The following is a 19,947-nucleotide window of genomic DNA, read 5'->3' as shown; positions in this document are numbered from 1 at the left end:
GCCCTAACCATTACTTACTAGAGTGGAGTGACTCTCTCATGTATATTACTTACACAAATTAGCAAGACCCCACTACAGTATTTGATTCTCTCATTTTTTTTGTTAAAGTTTCATATTGTTGATTTGTTCAATGTACTATCTACTATCAACTTCACGTCTTCCTCTCTTGTATTATTGGCTAGCTAGAATTCACTTATACATTCAATTATTCTTTCATATGGGTGAAATTCACATGCCACCAGAGCCACTCCATAAAGGACAATAGTCTGCATGCCAACCTGGGCTAACATCTAGGCTGGTGTTGGAGGCATGCGGGGGGAAATCTGCATTTTCTCAGAATCAGTGGGATTCTCCCCTAGTGGAGGAGGTATAGAAAAGTAACAGGAGCTATTAAAACCTAGAAGCTGGAGTACTGTTAGCATGTGTACACCGTAGCCCTAGGTCCAGGCTATATGGTAAATCTCATGACCCCACGCTTCTCTTCCCTTTTCCCTTCCCGCATACACAGATCAATTACTGGGTATTTAGCAGGGCAGGCATTTGCATTGGTCCTTATTAAATTAAGCTTATTTCTGCAATCTAGTTCATAATGTATTTTAATCTTGTCCTAACAAAGAAATGCAACACCTCTCAGCCTTACAGAGTCTGCAAACATGATGAATACATTCTCTACCTATCCTGTACAATTTCCCAACATTTAATAATGCAAGGCAGCTGTTCATCTTACCTGCGGTACAAAGGCTCAATGGTCACATGTACAAGCTGGCAAAGGGCAATGGCAATAGGCTTGTGTGAAGTGGCATAAAATGGAGGCATTTGATCCATAATACTTTGTGCATGCTGCCAATCACCAACTTTTAACAAAGCTTCCAACAAACCAAGTTTCTGGTTGTCAGGTGGCTGAAAAAGATAGCAAACAAGAAATTTGAATGAAAAATGTAATGCATTCCTAAACTTCCCCGTGTTTCCTCTTCAGTAGAAGGATTAAAATCTACAAGATGACATAGTTTGTTTTCTATGCACCATTATTATTTCAAATGTATTTTACCATACGGTAAATACTCCTATTATACATTTTTTTAAAAATGTATTTAAAATATTTGTAAGATATGATTACACTCTTCAGCAACACAATCATAATCAAACCTAAAAACTAATTCTAGAGTATTGTTCCTTGCAGCAGTGAATATTGTTTTGAAAAATGGGACTGAGTTTCTGGTTTAATAGGAAAATGTATATTAAATACCATTACAATGTACAAAGTGCTGTTAGAAAAATGAAAAGTCTGAACTTAATGGTGTATTTAGACATTACAGTGAACTGAAAATACATAATTTTAAAGACAACATTTAAAGTATTATTTAAATATTTATGCCAGGATCTGAATTTGAAAATGTAAGTTTCCCTTTCAATAGTGGAAGAAATCACCTCCTATACAACGCTGTATACTGTGGTTTTGATGTCAGCAAATGTTCTAAAAGAAACAGAATCTGGAACTTAATTCTATGGCAAGTAAAATTAGGTTGCCAAATATTGCATTTTAAAATGAAAGGAGATTGTGGCTCATATGTGTAGCATCCAGGAGCACCAGGACTTCATCAGCAGAATGCAAAAGGAAACATCCAGGATGGAGGACGCTGGCCGACTAGAAAAGATATAGCTACACCAGAGGAGGAAGGAGAACCAGCTGTTCTATAGGGAGAAGACCATCTGCTGGCTACTTCAGGCAGAAGAAAGTGCTCCCCTCCCATGCAGGTCCCTCATCCATCGAGGTGAAGAACAGGTATGATGTACTAGCAACAGTAAGAAAGGAGCAGACCCCGGTGGCTGAAGAAGAGGAGCCATCTGCCCCCAAGGTTGGCAGGCTCACAACCACCACACCCAAGAGGAGGAAAAATAGGAGTCCCTGACCACCGTTGCCCCCCTTTGGAAAGGGATGAGGCATCCATCTGCCAACCTGACTTGATGTCCATGGAAGCATGCTGCATGCTTGGAGCCTGCAGCTGAGACATTACAGAAAGCCTGATGTGACTCATCTGTCCCTCTGACTACTATCCTCTGCTCCTCACCCACATGGACATTATATGATAGTACCAGGTATGACCTTGAGCAGATCACTAGTGACTACAGGGCTCTTGTAGTGAGAGTGAAAGAGTTGGGGGCACAGGTGGTATTCTTTTCTATTCTTCCAGTAGAGCAGGGGTGGGCAAACTATGGCCCGCGGGCCGGATCCAGCCCCTGAGGACTTTGGATCCGGCCTGCGGATTTGCCACCCCGTAGTAGATTTTCAACTATATTGATTTCAATTACAACACAGAATACAAAGTGTACAATGCTCACTTTATATTCTTTTTATTAAAAATATTTGCACTGTAAAAATGAGAAATAGTATTTTTCAATTCACTTCATACAAGTACCGTAATACATCTTTATAGTGAAAGCGCAACTTACAAATGTAGATTTTTTTTGTGTTACATAACTGCACTCAAAAACAAAACAATGTAAAACATTAGAGCCTACAAGTCCACTCTGTCCTACTTCTTGTTCAGCCAATCGCTCAGAGAAACAAGTTTGTTTACATTTACGGGAGAGAATGCTGCCCACTTCTTATTTAAAATGTCACCTGAAACTGAAAACAGACATTTGCATGGCATTTTTGTAGTTGGTATTGCAAGGTATTTACATGCCATATATGCTAAACATTCGTATGCCCCTTCATGCTTAGGACACCATTCCAGGGGACATACTTCCATGCTAATGACGCTCGTTAAAAAAAAAATGTGTTAATTACATTTGTGACTGAACTCTTGGGGAAGAATTGTATGTCTCCTGCTCTATGTTTTACCCGCATTCTGCCATATATTTCATGTTATAGCAGTCTCGGATGATGACCCAGCATGTTGTTCATTTTAAGAATACTTTCACTGCAGATTTGACAAAATGCAAAGAAGGTACCAATGTGACATTTCTAAAGATAGCTACAGCACTCAATCTAAGATTTAAGAATCTGAAGTGCCTTCCAAAATCTGAGAGGGACAGGGTGTGGAGCATGCTTTCAGAAGTCTTAAAAGAGCAGTGCTCCGATGTGGAAACTATATCCCCAACTATATCGAATCACCCCAAAAAAATTTTAAATTGAAAAAAAAAAATCAACCTTCTGCTGGTAACATCTGACTCAGATGATGAAAACAACATGCTTTCGTCTGCACTGCTTTGGATCGTTACTGAGCAGAACCCATCATCACCACGGACGCATGTCCTCTGGAATGATGGTTGAAGCATGAAGGGACATATGAATCTTTAGTGCATGTGGCAAGTAAATCTCTTGCAATGCCAGCTACAACAGTGCCATGTGAAAGCCTGTTCTCACTTTTACGTGACACAGTAAACAACAGGAAGGCAGCATTATCTCCTGCACATTACATGAAAACAAACTTGTTTGTCTCAGCGATTGGCTGAACAAGAAGTAGGAGTGAGTGGACTTGTAGGCTCTGAAATTTTACATTGTTTTATTTTTGAATTCAGTTATTTTTTGTACATAACTACATTTGTAAGTTCAACTTTCATGATAAAGAGATTGTACTACAGTACTTGTGTTAAGTGAAATGCAAAATTCTATCTTATTTTTACACACACACACACACACACACACACACACACACACACGAGCACTGTACACTTTGTATTCTGTGTTGTAATTGAAATCAATATTTGAAAATGTGGAAAACATCCAAAAATATTTATATAAATGGTATTTTATTAATGTTTAACAGCACGATTAATTGCTTGAAAGCTTTCGTTTTCACCACTGGACACAAAAGACTAAAGGCTGGTCTATACTGAAAACATACATCAGCAAAACTACATCTCTGTGGTGCAAAACCCCCACACCCCTGAGAGGCATAGCTATGCCAACCTAACCCCCCAAGTAGACAGTGCTAAATCAATGGAAGAATTCTTTAGTCGACCAAGCTACAGCCTCTCAGGGAGGTGGATTAACTACAGCAACGGGAGAAACTCTTTCATCACTATAGTGCATGTCTTCACTGAAACGCTACAGCAGCGCAGTGCACCCAAGATTCACTGAGTGGAACTGTTCTCAGAGGTACAAATCTAGTACCATTGCTCTGTCCTGTGACCTCTAACACTTGCACTACCTGTAGTCTGAAATTGACTGTTTATTCAGTATACCAAACTCATCTCCACAGGCAAAAGTGGATACTGCTTTTTGCCAATATATAAACTATTGATTTTTTCACAATAGTCTGTTTTCAGACAATATTAATTTCTAGCACTGAAGACAACAGCTAAAAATGTATGTAATGAGCATCTCTCCATCATCCAACCAACTTTATTTCACAGCAGTTAAACTGTGTCTTTTCAAATGTCCTCACCCAGCTGTATCATACATAACAAAGGCATCAAAAATCATGGATTATTTTCATATTAGCTACAAAAGAATTAGGCTAAGATTTTCAAAAACAACTTGGAGAGACAGCAACACAACTCCTCTTAATACTAAAGTTGCCTGTGCAACTACAATTCAGCCCTCTTGTGAAAAATTACACAATCACGATATTTTTTCGCCGTAGGACCGCTGACTCATTCAGTGCAGAGGATGGAACTGTTATGGGGCAAATCAGGGTTGTGTAGTGAAGGAGTCTTATCTGATCCTCACTTTGTTTGTTGCAGAAGTTGGAAGGTGAATAGTGAATTAGGCAGGGGCTTGCAGGAAGAGAAAGAACGGTCTCATGATTAAGGTACTTGAATGCCACCCCGGAGGTCTGGATTTTATCACTACGTCTGCCATAGAGCTCCTGTGTGATGCTTGGCCGGTCACTTAAACCAAACTTTTCACGGGTAGTCACCAACTGTGCTCTCCTCATTTTCTGGGTGTCCAACTTGACACCCTGGGGGCCTGGTTTTCAGAAGTGCTGGGCATTCTAATGCATGTGAAGTCACTGGGAGCTATACTTGAATATATAATGTGCTATAAAATGCTAAGTATTCTGACAAATCAGATCCTAGGCATCTCAAACTGGGCATGCAAAATTAGTGGATACTTATCCCCTTAATCTCTCTGCCCTCAGTTCCCCACCTGTAAAATGGAGATAAGCCCCCCACCCCAACCATTAATGAAAATAAATTAATGTCTGTGAAGAACTCAGAGACAACAGTTATGAGCACCACAAGCAAGCCCATGAGGAAACTAACAACTGTTTTCAGCACAGAGTTTGAATAGTATGCAGTAAATAAGGCCTGGGCCACAAACTGAACTGTGAAGAGAAGAAAAAATATTTAATAGCTTCTCATTAAGGAAGCATTGTCCATTCTGTGGACGGAATGAAAAAGAGGTCCTGTGGAAAAAAATAGTATGTGGTCATGTAATTAAAGATTGTATCACAATGACCTCACACAATGAGACTGCACAGGCAACGTTAGTTCTGGCATTCCTAACTTTTAAGTGCTTGACTTTGCAACTTAATAATGTTCTTTTGGCACAGTTTGTGTGTAACAGATTACATAAACCCTGAATAGTTAAAAATCAATTGTGGGTTACATGATGAGACCTCCTACCAAGATTATTAACATACCAAAGTTTGTTAAACCAGCACAAAAGGTAGGCAAACCTTGAGCGATATTTATTGAAGGTGATAAGAAACAAAGGGGGGGAGGGAATCAAACTACCTAACTACAGAACTGAATATACAACCTTGAATGAATTCAGGAACAGACACTAAACCAACACTTTTGGCGGGGAAGGGTTTCTTGCGTAACAAAAATTACATCAGAAGTTGAAATAGGGCTTTAAGGGGAGAAAACAGTTTAATTACAGTTCTGGTTTTGTTTTAGATAAATAGCAAATTAAACTTATCATCACAACTGGATACACTATATTAAAAGGACAAAAAAGTAATTTTCATAGCAATGACCATGTTATGTTTACAATTATAATTAACTCATTTGAAAAAATACCTTTTCAGTTTTTTCCTCTTCCTTGTCCTTTTCCTTCTCTTTCTCTTCAGTCTTTTCAGAGGACAAAACCACCATTGTAAGTTTCCTAACAATTTGTTTTGCCTCTACAATCTCTCGCTTGTGTTCTTCAAGAATGGCATTATCTACTGGAAGAAGCTGAGAAAATAAAACATGGATACGTAAAGAAAAATTAACATAACCTGAAACTACTTTTTGATCAATAAGCTTGAAGGAGAAAAAGCTAGATCCCTTCTTCTTCCTCAAGAAATCAGTTCATTCCCTAGAAGGGAGAGTTTTTTGTTTTTGTTGTTTTGTTTTAACTTCCCAGAACCACTTCAAAGAATGATACATGCATGACATACCCTAATCAAGTTAAGGAAGACTGAAGAATTATACTGCACACTGTCCTCAGAGCCATCAATAATTCAAAAAAAAAAACAAAAAAAGTACTGAAATCCAACTAAGATCAATGTAGTTAGGTTGACATAGGGATAATGTAGACACTGCGTTACTTACATCGACTGTTGCTGGCCTCTAGAAGCTGTCCCACAATAACCCACACTGATCGCTCTGGTCACCATTGTGAACTCTGCTGCCCAGGAGTCAGTTAGACAGGAAGCCGCCCCTCCCCTTTAAAGCCCCGCAAATTATTGAAATTATTTTTCCTGGTTGCCTGGCTTGATGAACACACCTAGCAGCTTTCTGTTAAGTGGAATTGCCCAGTTGACCACACAAGCTACAAGCCATAGATCAGGGCTCTCAAACACACGGCCCATGGAGCTCTTCCCTGCGGCCCATCAAGCCCCGCCTCCCCCAGTCCCCCCAGTTACTTCCTGTCGCCACCAAACTCCCCTCACCCCCCCGCCCCGAGTTCTTTTATTTGGCATCTAAGCTCCCCAGGCACTGCTCCCCAATGTTTGGGGCCGGGTCTCTCCCCCGGCCCTGCCTGCCACCCCCACATACCTTCCCCAAGTGTCCCCCGGCCTCACTTGCTGCCCCCTCACCGCCAGCTCATGCTGACTCCACTCCGCTCTGCCGGCTTCCGGCATTACCTGCTGCCGCAGGGTCCTAGTGCCCCCTCTCCACTAAGGCCAGGGCATTGCCCTTCCCCTGCCCTTCTGTCCTAGTCCTGAGCCTCTCCAATGCCCCGAGCCCCTCATCCCCAGCCCTCACCCCTGCACCCCCTCCTTTCCCTAAACTCCATCCCAGAGCCTGCATCCCCATCCCGTGCCCCAGCCCGGAGCCTGCACCCAGCACCCAAACTCCATCCCAGAGCCTGCACCTCTCCACCCATCCTGCACCCCACCCCGTGCCCCAGCCTGGAGCCTGCACCCAGCACCCAAACTCCCTCCCAGAGCCTGCACCCTCCTACCCATCCTGCACCCCACCCCTTGTGCCCCAGCCTGGAGCCTGCACCCCAGACCCCCTCCCCCATCCAAACTCCTTCCCAGAGCCTTAGGCAGGTGGGGGCAGAGTTTGGGGGGGGCAGGTTCTGGGCACCACCGAAATTTCTACAAACCTGCCACCCCTGGAAGAGGCAGAGCAGGGGTGGAGTGGTGGTGCAGCCCAGCGCAGTGGGGGGGCTTTACTGAGTATATATTTTATTAAAACCACTTGGAGAAGAAGGTGGAGAAGAGATGGGGCAGGGGTGGGGCCTCATGGAAGGGGTGGAGTGGGGGCGGGGCCAGGGGCAGCAAGGGGGGGTGTCAGTGATGCAGCCCTCAGGCCAATGCACTAGTCCTCATGTGGCCCTCGTGGTCATTTGAGTTTGAGACCCCTGCCGTAGATGCTCCTGCCTGAAGTACCCAGGAGGTATTGGATCTCCTGGGACACATTTTGGCTGAGAGTGTGTGCAAGACTGGAGCAGGTAATCCATCTAAATTCTTTTATTTGAATGTCTCTGTGGTAACAGTTTTAGCAGTATGAGAAACAGGTCAGTTGCAAGCCAAAAAGATAACATTTTAAAGAAAAAAAACCCAAATTTCATATTCATTGTTCTCGCCAGTAACATTTAGTTAGAGAAAAATAAATAACTTACATGTACATAAAGATCTTCCAAATCTATAAGATTATGTTGCAAAAGTACTGCAGCAACTCTGTATAAAGAGGAAGGTGTTTCACCATTTGGTTCCTAAAAGACAAGCATTACCATTTTTAGAAACAGCAAATCAAGAATGTCACAGAAAAATATAACTTACTTTTAAAAAATAAGAAGGGCCAGGATGAACAGAGAAAGCAGGCATCTTAATAAAAGCTCTCCCTATCCCCATTATCAAAGATATTAATTCTGTCATTGTATATGGTCCTGTTACTATATTGATTCTGAATGAAGAAAGATGTGCAACCAATTATCTTCTTTCGCATCTCACAGTGACTGCATGCAATTACTACTTCTGCAGTTAAGATGGTGAGATATGCTTTCCTCATTCTTAGGGGTCTAGTCTGCTGTTTATAACAATGCACCATTTCCATTAATGTAGATGAAATTTGCAAGTTCTTACAAGTTCAAATGGAGGAAAATACAGTCGAACACTTAAAATGTACTCTAAAAAATGCTTGGTTCAAATATAGAACTGAACAATTTCCATTTTGGATTATAAATTGATGGTTAAAAAATGTAATGCAAAAAGTTATCCCACGTTAAAGTATCATAAATAGAGAAACGTACTATTTCTAAAATTGGACTTCTACAACCCAAGCTAATTGTATTTTGTGGAAAGAAAACTTTTTTCTTAAACAAGCATCAAAAACTTACATCACTGTATTTACACAGGAATAGGAATTGACAGAAGAAGGAGTGCTCAAATAGTAAAAATACAACTATATTACCTGATAGAATTTGAATTTGAACCCAAGGATATGACACAGAGTTTGAGGTTCACACATATACATGTATGATTCTATCAAAGGTACAAAGAATTCATCGTATTCCGGCCTACATTCATAGACTTCTAAGATAATATCCAAAACTCTGTTGGGATCCAAGTTAAAACATCCTATTGGGGGAAAAAATACAAGTTAAAAATTCAGTTCTGCTATTTCTCATTTTCTAATACAACACAATTAAATTAGAATCAGGAAAAATTACAAATGCACCATAAAAAAAAAAAAACTTTTCAGCCATTTACTTTGAACAAAAAGCAATTCTCTCTATATCAAAATAATTAGGCACAACTAAACAGAGCAGTATATATTTTGGCTTTATGGTACTATATTAAATATAGAGGTTGACAGCTGTATTAAACATCAGAATTTTAAAGTTAGGGATAGAACTGAGATTTAGATTACACTAAAAGCTAAAAATTCAGTGTTCTTGTTAAATATTTTTGTATATTAACACTCAGATCTCAGCAAGAAAAAGTCATTATGAACTTTGGAAAAAAAATATTTTATTTTTAGTCAGTTCCTTCTGCCGCACCTGCCAAGGGAAAATACAAATATTCACTGTGATAAGAGATCAAAGTATTTTCTTTAGTAAAATGTTAACCTCACCATTGTGAAACAGGAAGTTCTGGTTAGTTAAAGACTGACAAAGGTTATCCACAATATACCAATTGTGTGTCAGATACTTGCACACTGAGGAATAAGTAATACATCTTAATTTTTAAATTGCCATGGAAATAGCTTTTGGTGAAAACAAAATGGTTGGTTTAATAGCTATGATGATTTGAAAAAAAAAAAAAAAAACACAGACCCAATGCCTGCAGAACTTCTAACTATCTTAATTAGTACTACAAAGGAACAGATATTTTACGGAAAACCAATTTTGAGTCAAGAGAACTATGCAAGACAGAGGTGATCTGTAAAACGTATTTTAAATTTTGAGTAGTACTATACTCTCTGTAGTAAATAGTGAAAGCATTCTATAGCCCTCTTCTAAAACAAGCGTCAAAATACCTACAATACCAGCTACCTCAGGCAACTACAAAATTCATCTCTGCCAGATTTGAAGCTGAACTTTATCAGATGTTAGCATAGGCCTTGTAGATTATAGGGTACTGAAGCAATCTTCTCCCCAGACATCTAATTTAGCTATTATTCCTTAAATACTAAAACATGAAAGGAGGCCTGAAAGCTCTGGCTCTTACTATCCCACTTCCCTACTGATCATAAAATCATACAATATCAGGGTTGGAAGGGACCTTAGGAGGTCATCTAGTCCAACCCCCTGCTCAAAGCAGGACCAATCCCCAACTAAATCATCCCAACCAGGGCTTTGTCAAGCCTGACCTTAAAAACCGCAAAGGAAGGAGATTCTACCACCTCCCTAGGTAACCCACTCCAGTGCTGATCTTAAGTGTCTGTAAAATTTGAGTCTCTTGCCTGAAGTCTCCTCCCCATTTTAATTAAATCGGAATAATTTATCTTTGGCTCAATATTTAACAACAGTCTTGTTGCAAAATCCTTCTTCTCTGAGCCCCAGGAAGCCCCAAATGTAAGTGGCTTCCCAATACACAGAGGCAGATTTTAACAGGATTTGAATACAGATACCTCCTCCACATGATTTAGATTTCGCTTTTGCAGAAACTTCCTTAAGTGGCACCAGATTTTCTACACTTCTCCTAAAGAGGGACAAGGCAGTATTACCCACTTTCTCCCATATTCTTTGTCCTTGCTATAGAATCCCTAGGATAGGCTATTTACTCTTCAAATTTCATCCAGCTCTAATTTAATTGCCTTAATCAAACACTCTGGTAAAATTTTAGTTTTCAACAGTAATTCTAATAAAACAGAGGTATTAGCTGTCTAGTCCTCCAGGGATCCCTGCAGTCAGACAATCAGTTGCTCCTTTTTTTTAATGCTGGATACCTAGGTGCTCCCACTTCTGCATTCCTGAAAAATTTTATACACTGCTGACCAAAAAAAAAAAAAAAATCAAAGATGACCTTTCAGAACTGTTCCTCTTATCTCTAATGGGTAGGAATCACCTAATTAAAATGACAATACGTCCTAAAATAACGCTTACTACAAATGCTCCCTTTGATTCTAAACAAGAGAGGTATTTGACTGGAAGGGTTTGTTCTTTCATCTCATCTGGCTTGGCAGACACCCACTCAGATAGGTATCAGATTTCAGGAGGTCTGAAAAAGAGGGAAGCCACAAATCTTCAGGCATATCAACTGAAGTCCTTTATTCAAGGCCCAGTGACAGATATTGTAATCCTATTAAGTTTATGTATCACGGTGGGCTAGAGATCACATGCAACTCGGAGAGAGGGGCCACCACAAGAGGCCCTCAATCCTTGCAGAAAAGTGGAAAAGGCATTGGCCTACTAGGGCCCTAAAAAATGATGGGTGACTCCGGGTATATTTAGTGTGTGTTTAAATCAATTTATGGGTTATTTTATATGTTCTCTCTGTAATGCTTTTACCTTAAGAATAAATGTGCTTGCTTAGAAAGAGCTGTGTAGTAACTTATAACTGCGGGCAATTCACTGTTCATAGCCTTCAGAGAAAAAGCACTGAACAGGTGCTGGCCTTTAGGCAGACTGGGGATATGACAGTGTAAGGCAGGGAGTTGGGCAGTCTTAAAACCCGCAATCCGAGGGCATGGGACAAGGGTCTCTACCAGAGACGGGTAACAATAGAAGAACTGAGACCTGACTGGGCACTCCTGGCATGCACTGCAGAGGGCGAAAATACTGGTACAGTTACCCTGAAACTAGGACAGCCCCCATATATACTTGGAGAAGCACATATAATTAGATGGGTGAATATTTGACTCACCATTGCAGCCTATATGTAATTGTTTCCCTCAAGGCTGGCAAGCCCTATTTTTAAACTATTAAGACACACACTAATCCACTGCCATCTTTTTAGTGAAGGAAATGTTCATTTATTCATAGACTTTCAATATATCTTATCTCCCCAGTACTATCAATTTTGCTAAATATTTTATTAATTTGTGGAAAATAAAACTAAATTATCAATGTCTCCTGTGGAAGTAATCTTAGACATGCCTGGTTTAACCTCACTACTATAAAAGTATTAAACAGAACCTGATAGTTCTCTGGGGAGAAAGCCTAAAAGCTGAGGGAGATAGTGAGCAAACAATCAATTACAGAGGAAGTAAAATATGTTGAAAGGAGATTCACTATAAAATATCAGTTTCTCTCACTCCAGCTCTCCACAGCAGGTTTGTTGCTACTCCTAGCCCACACTTTATAATGCAAGGTGAGGATTACCAACTGGGGAAACTGTTGGTGGAAATGTCCAAAGACAGTTTTGAGCCCAGTTTAATTTAAACTAATTGTTTCAGTGGGATTATTTAATATCGCCCGCCCTTAATACTGCTGAGTCATCTCACTCAAACTCCTTGACTGCTATCCTAGTAAGAAGGGAAGCAAACTTGGACCTGTATACATCAGGAAATGTCTTACATTAAACACAGTACTGCACACTCTTCCTCTGTCCCTGGAGGTCTATGTTCTTAAAGAACCCATATATTTCAAAATCCCCCCAGGGCAATAAAAGGAGTTAGAAGATTATGAGGTATGGAGGCAATACCTACGCAGGCTTTCAGGTAGGGTTGGGGGGGGGAGGGGGAGGGAGAGGAGAATGTGAAGTCAGTCTAAAACAGAGGTTCTCAAACTTTTGTATCAGTGACCCCTTTCACATAGCAAGCCTCTGAGTGCGACCTCCTTTATAAATTAAAAAAACAATTTTTATATTACACATTATTGTAAATGCTAGAGATGAAGTGGGTTTTGTGGGTGGAAGCGGAGAACTCACGACCCCCACGTAATAACCTCACAACCTCAGGAGGGGTCATGACCCCCAGTTTGAGAACCCCTGCTCTAAAATACAGGCTTGTATAGACACACAAGCAATCTAAGTATGGTTAATTTACCAGGCAACCCAGACTCTGTCTGTATTTTACTGTTTTTTAAATAATATTTTTTTTAATATATGGAGATATCCTATCTCCTAGAACTGGAAGGGACCCCGAAAGGTCATCGAGTCCAGCCCCCTGCCTTCACTAGCAGGACCAAGTACTGATTTTGCCCCAGATCCCTGAGTGGCCCCCTCAAGGATTGAACTCACAACCCTGGGTTTAGCAGGCCAATGCTCAAACCACTGAGCTATCCCTCCCTGTTGCCTGCTCACTTATAATATTAAGCAAACAAAGTAGTAAATGGTCATTTTACCTATTTTTAACAAAACTGCAAATCTGAAACAGCTAAATTACTTAAGGTCTTAGTCTGCCCAAGACACTGCATTATGTGCATATAGAACAGCCACATATAATTAAATTTAGTCTCAATGTGGAAGGCCAATTTGCAAGCAGTCACTAAAAATAAATTTATATATAGCTGATCTGAGCAGATTTAGATTTTTTTTTTTTTTTAATCTAACTTGGGCTCCCATTGTGAGACTCTTTTGCCAAGTTCAATCCTTAATCAACCACAGATGGATCTAGGTGAAGGAAGCCAACAACATTTACTGATTTTCATTTCGTTTGAGAAATACCCATTTCTTTGATTTCTGATTTTTAGACTAACTGGATAGCCATTTATTCTTCTGGGTATCTAAACTAATAAAAAAAAAGGCACTGGTAAGTCACCATGCTCCCACCAATTAAAAAGGAGGATGCATCATCATAAAACTCCATTCTTAAATATCAGTCCAAAATAAATAAATTGTGGAGAACCACATGTAAAACTGGGCTGACAACTTCAGCATCACAAGTAAATTGAAATACATAGCATTTACAAAATTAACACTACCACAGAAACTCCCACCTACAGAACCAACCCCAGAGATTATGCAATGCAATGTGTTACCTTAGCACCATAAAGCTGCTGTCTGATCCCCAAAAGACACCAAAAAAGTTGTCCAGAGTGGTTCTCTACAGAAGCAACGCAAGGTGACTAAATAGGAAAATAATTACTTATATTTGCTTCAATAAATTCCTTACCTATTAAGGATTTGATATTTTCTAGGATTAAATCACTAGTGATATTGCCAGATAAATCTTGCCCCAGTTCAGCAATCAGCTTTGCATAACCTTCATTCTCTTCTCTTAATAAGTTAAATTTCTGTTGTTTATAACTGCAATTAGATAAATAGATATTAAACACTATAAAATGAGGTGTAGAGCTCAGCACAAGATAGCTATTCATATTAATAAAGTTTATACAGGTTAAATATTTTATAAATATTAAACTTCTCTATCAACATTGAATACATGCTTATGAATTAATAGTTTTATTTCCAACCATCAGGAAAACAACAGAATGCAGAAAACAATAAGATTCATTTCAAATAGTGGCTAAGGACCTTGAGTTGCTGAGCACATGTCCCAAACCAACAAAAACATCAAGCTCACATTTAACTTCAAGCATGTGATTAATCCCTTTTAAATCAATGGGACTATCATATGCTTAATATTAAGCTTGTTCCTAACTGCTTTGTTGGATGGGGTCAGAGTATCAGCGCCTTGCAGGATTGAGCTGTAGGGATCTAAACTAATTTTAATTGCACTTCATAGACACTGAAAATGAAACAGTAGACATGTAGATACAGAGCCCTTTCTCTACAATCCAAAGACCAAAAACACTGTATTAGATAGTTTAGGGAAACATCAAAAGCCTATGCTTAAGTCAGAGATATTAGTAATTTATTTTTAAGTATTTTGCAAGTTAACATTTTCTACCATTGAAAGCTTAAATATTTGAAACCACAAAGATAACTAGGAGTTATAATAAAAATAGATGTAAATTTCATATACACTAAAAGCTTTTTTAACTGGAACGCTGGGGAAACGGGGGAGGGGGTGCCAGTAAATTAAAAATCCCAGTTAACTCAGAGGGAGGGGTTTGGAGTGTGGGGGTGGGGGCAGGGGCATGGGAGGGGCTGCAGGGTGCACTCTGGGAGGGAGTTTGGGTCCGGGAGGGGGCTTGGGGCGCGGGAGGGACTCGGGGTGCCAGATGGGGAGGGCGCGCTCACCTCCGGTGGCTCCCCGCAAACGACTCCCAGTCCCTGCCGCTCCCTGGAGGAGGCGCAGCCAGGTGGCTGTGCCTCTGCAAGCAGGCACGCTGCCTCTGTCTGTAGGCACCACCCGCCGCAGATACCATTGGCCAGTTCCCAGCCGATGGGGTGGGAGCTGCAGGGTCAGCGCTTGGGGAGGCGGGGACGGAGGCAGCATGTCTGCAAGATGCCTGGCCGCCCTCCGTCAGCAATAGCAGGGACAAGGAGCCGCTTGCGGGGAGCTGCTGGAGTTGAGCACCCCCCCCAAACACCCCAGCCCCTCCCGCGCCCCAACCCCTTGCCCCAAACCCAAACTCCCTCCCAGAGCACGCCCTGCAGCCCCACCCACACCCCAGCCGGCCCCACACCAACTACACTATAAACCAGACTTCCATTGCAGATCAGAAAGGCCAGTTTATAGAGCTTGCCGGTTGGTGAAGTGCTGGATAAAAGAGCTTTTACTGTATTTATAAAAAATATAAAAGGACAAATTATGTTTTATTACCAATTAGTAATTTAAGTACAACAAAACATTTCACTTTAAAAACCACCAAGTATTTCATAAAATTTTCAACACAGAAAACATTACTTTGAAAATATAGATTATAAAAAGCTACATTTAAAGATATTGACTTGCACCCAAAAAAATCTACCCCCACACACTTACAAAAGTTTTGTCTTGATTTTAACAGATTTCTGATTAAACTGCTGAGACTGCTTGATGAGCCCTAATGATTCCAGTGTTTCCGGATCCAGACGCTCCTTTAGGACGGTGTCTGAAACAAGGTACTGCACAAAACAAGAATGAAACATACATGTCATACATATGAGTTAATAAGTATATTAAACTAAATAGCATTTCATCTTGACCATGGGTTATCTATGTATATTAACAGTGAAATTAAAGGTAATTCAAATACAAAACATACCATATAAACTCAGTTTCAAAAGGAACAACTGCTTGCAACTGAAAAGCTACAATTCTACAAATGAGGAATCTATATAAAATACACTGAAGGCTACGGAGTTTGCAGTGTGTGGCACCACAGGATTATCTTTTTTAGCTTGAGTACTAAAACTTTCACCTGTGGCCAAAATCACTATATATTCCTTTCCCGTGCTTTGAAAAACAAGTGCAACGCTCATTTTCATATGCAGAAACTTCTTACAACTAAAGTCTTATTCTACATGGTGGAAAAGGCCAACTCCTAGACACAAAAGAGGCTGCACCAAGGGGATGTCCAGCAGAACATCCATACACACCTTGATGGGGGGGGGGGGAATTCTCTCAGAATTAACAGAAAATGCTATCTTTTTTTACAGATTTTTTTAAAACTATCCTATAGAATTTGATAGAAAATTATATCCCTGCTATAGATTTTTTAATAGAAAGGTTCAAAAACCTGTAAAAAATTTAACAGTTTTTATTAAATTCTATCACTTTTCAAAATAGTTCTTGTAGAAATCCTTTGGTATCACTGATATTTAATTCCAGATGCCCTATAATGGTATCCAAACTACAGATAGCCGGATAAGTGAACATTTTTAGATTGACTACTCAAAGAGAAAAACATCTAACTGATAAGGATAAAAGTAGGGACTTGGAAGCAAGGTCTCAAACCATCTATATGAGCCCAAAGTACTTGAGCTTGAGAGTCATATTTCATTTCCTGGAAATAATTAATTATGATTTGTTTCTAACAGCATCCACCATGTTATGCTCAAATGAGACCAACCATCACCTGTTGGCTGTCTATAACATGGTTCCCAATCTGTGAGCCACTTGATGTATGAGCAACACTTCAAGATGATGTGCAAAGCTACTTTTGTTACAATGGTGAAGTGACGGGTTCTGCTACTTGTAGTCCCATGAAAGACATTAAGGGCTTCCACAAAAAAATGACATGCTACAAGGCTGCTTAATGTTATCAAGTGTTTCTCCAATGCAAACTCTACCACGATCACATCAGCAGACACAAAAAACAGATTAGCAGCAAACACAAAGAAGGACCAGACCTATGGGCAAAGGGACATGGAGATATAAACAACAGTTTGGGATGCAAGAACCAAGGGAATATTTTATACCAATTAGAAATGCTCCCGAAAGGAAAAATCCTGCATATCAATACCTCAAATTTTAGTAAGGTGAGAGACTGGAATCCAAACCTAGATCCAAATTTAGTCGTTGGTATTGTCATAATAGCAAAACCAAAAATGAATATATCCAAACACTGGGGATAGGAAAGGTCACGTTCAAAATCCAGATAAAAGGTTTGTAGGTTGAGCCCCAGTTATATTATTAAAATACAGTCCAGTGCTCAGAAAAGGAAACAAATAGTGTAGAAAAAAAAACAGGTAGAACCAAGCCACTTCAGCCATCACATAAAAACAAGGTTATTTTCATCTAGTCTAACACTGGCCTAACAGACCTTTATTAACTAACCAAACACTGTATTTGAAGCCCAGATGTGGAATCAAGATTGGAAAGGAGGTGTCTGTGAGAGGATCGCCATCTTAAGAAATGGTCCAAAATATGGAAAAAAAAAAACTGACGACTACTATAATGGATATTTTCAGCTGTAAAGTAATTTGAGTCCAGCAGTGATCAATGGGGCTTGATATTTTGACAGCTAATAAAAACTCAACAAAAACTTGACCACACTACACATTTTTAATAATACAGTATCTTACACAAACTAAAACTCACAACGTAAGAAAAAGAACTGCTGTTTTATACAAATAAGGCACATGACAGGTCCAAAATGGCATTGTCACAAACAAGAGAGCCTCTAATATTTATGGGGGGAGGGGAGGAGGCTATAATTAAATTTAGTTCATTACAACAGGTTTTGGAGTTTCACATCTCACATATTCACTAAATCTAGAAAAACTATGACAAATTAAGGATCATAAAAATTCTAGATAGGCAATTTATCTAATTCTTTCCTCCGTGATCTTTATTTTTGTGAGAAAGAATTAATCAATAAAAGAGGAGTAAATTTGGAGGAGGAAGAACACACACTGTTGTTCACAAACTATTCTGCCTGAAACTAATGACTAGTCATTCTGTGCAATTACAATGCAGCTAGTTAAAACAGTTATCTGTTCTTATACGTCTACATAATAAAGAACCACAGGATTTGCCATATGTGCTAAGACAACTGGTCTATCTAGTCTGTTATTCTGCTTTACCTCACACTAACAAACCTTCTGACTACAAGGATGAAAATAATTTTGTAGTTATTCTCTTGGCAATAAAAACTTGTGGTTTGAAATATACAACAATTTAGTATATGTCGTATACATACACAGTATTTCTTACAAAATAAGTAATAATTTAAAAATAAACTCAATAATTACATTACATAAAAATTTTTCCCTAAAAAATATCTGGTAAAAGATACTGATTTCAATTTTTTTGTCATATTTTAACATGGAAGTTTTTTGCTACCCAAGTATGTAAGTGCAACTTACCAAACAAGCTAACACCAGTTGTGTAAAATGATCCCTCTTGCTTTTTTCTTCTAAACAACTTGTTTCGATATCTGAAGTAAAGGAATATGGGGAAGGGGAAAATGAGACATTACTGGTCATGGAGACATATCTTTTTGGTTTCTCTCTGATTTCTCCACTGCAATGTAGAAGGCCCATTCTTCCTTTTGTGATGAATCCTGGTAAAAATCTGCTTGCACATCATATTAGTATTTAAGATTCAGTTATAATTAACATTCTGATTCTGTGCCTAGTCTAACCATTCATTAACACCCAGCTTACTGTAATATTTAGTGGCTGATTCTATGATAAAAAGAATTCACACACTTCACACCTATACATCCAGCGATTGTTAACACTGGTGGCACAAATGCTGGAGACAAGAATGAATGACAGAAGAGAATTCACTTTTTTCTTGCCCTTCTCCCTGTCTGAATGAGGCCTATGACCAGCAGTAGATACTGCAGGTAGAAGGAGGGATAGGACCAGGAGGTAGGGAAACCAACATACAGTAGAACCTCAGAGTTACGAAACTGACCCGTCAACCACACACCTCATTTGGAACTGGAAGTACGCAATCAGGGGGTGAAGAGCAAATACAGTACAGTACTGTGCTAAACAAACTACTAAAAAAAAGGAAAGTTTAAAAAAATATTTGACAAGGTAAGGAAACTTTCTGTGCTTATTTCATTTAAATTAAGATGGTTAAAAGAAGCATTTTTCTTCTGCATAGTAAAGTTTCAAATTTGTATTAAGTCAATGTTCAGTTGTAAACTTTTGAAAGAACTATAACATTTTGTTCAGTTACATTCCTGAGGTGTTCATAACTCTGAGATTCTACTATATTCTGTACAGTATAAACATTCTCTCTATCTGAAGCTGGTAAAGAGTTATCTGTTCCCCCTACGTCACTGGTCTACCCTCCCTGTGCTTTTTCTCCACATTCTCTCTCTTTCTTTCTTTCTTTCTTTCTGCTGTTACAGTCAGCTGTTGAAGCAGTAACATGAGAGAGCCATTCAGGCAGCTAATCAGGTCCTACAGAAGCGCACATTCCACAACACAGTAACCAACAGACTACCCAGGTCCAGAGCAGTTTAGATCCCTCTAATTCATCAAGACAGGGAAGAGCAAGAGAGGGAAAACCCTACAAGAAAATGCAAGGGGAAAAACAGATAGAAAAATGGAGAGAGCAGAAACAAGGAAAAAATGCCAATGAGGTGCAGGCAGATTGCCCACTCATTCACAACAGGGGCTTCAAACAATGTTTCAAAACCACTGCCATAACCTGTTGAGTTCAATTTGATAGAGTCAGGACTGAGTACTCATTAAATGTACTAGAAGACTGCCTTAACATTGTGATCTTTATACTACTACTTAGATGTGTTTTACTCTTCTGTTACATGCTTCCATAATTCCATAGAGATAAAGCATCAGAAATGCATCCTCAATTTTTCTTTCTCAGTTCACATTCTTGACTTTTCTTCCATTGACACAATCTTAGATTCCTAGG

The 19,947-nt window shown here is 39.5% G+C and overlaps 1 protein-coding gene across 4 annotated transcripts in view; it reads right to left on the bottom strand.

Moving 5' to 3' along the window:
* THOC2 (THO complex subunit 2) overlaps positions 1-19,947 on the bottom strand; it is a 110,159-nt gene that overhangs the window by 61,287 nt on the left and 28,925 nt on the right. For all 4 annotated transcript variants that reach the window (XM_065556644.1, XM_065556645.1, XM_024109693.3 and 1 more), the window contains exons 5-11: positions 18,420-18,490; positions 15,613-15,734; positions 13,894-14,027; positions 8,806-8,972; positions 8,015-8,107; positions 5,977-6,132; positions 728-900 (exon numbers count right to left, since the gene is read on the bottom strand). In XM_065556644.1, coding sequence (XP_065412716.1) covers positions 728-900; positions 5,977-6,132; positions 8,015-8,107; positions 8,806-8,972; positions 13,894-14,027; positions 15,613-15,734; positions 18,420-18,490 — 916 coding nt within the window. The remainder of the gene's footprint in view (positions 1-727; positions 901-5,976; positions 6,133-8,014; positions 8,108-8,805; positions 8,973-13,893; positions 14,028-15,612; positions 15,735-18,419; positions 18,491-19,947) is intronic.

The sequence above is a fragment of the Chrysemys picta genome, chromosome 9 (assembly GCF_011386835.1).
Source record: "Chrysemys picta bellii isolate R12L10 chromosome 9, ASM1138683v2, whole genome shotgun sequence".
In the NCBI taxonomy this organism is placed as follows: domain Eukaryota; kingdom Metazoa; phylum Chordata; order Testudines; family Emydidae; genus Chrysemys; species Chrysemys picta.
The sequence above is the reverse complement of the archived record's forward strand: the minus strand, read 5'-3'. Positions and strand labels throughout refer to the sequence as shown.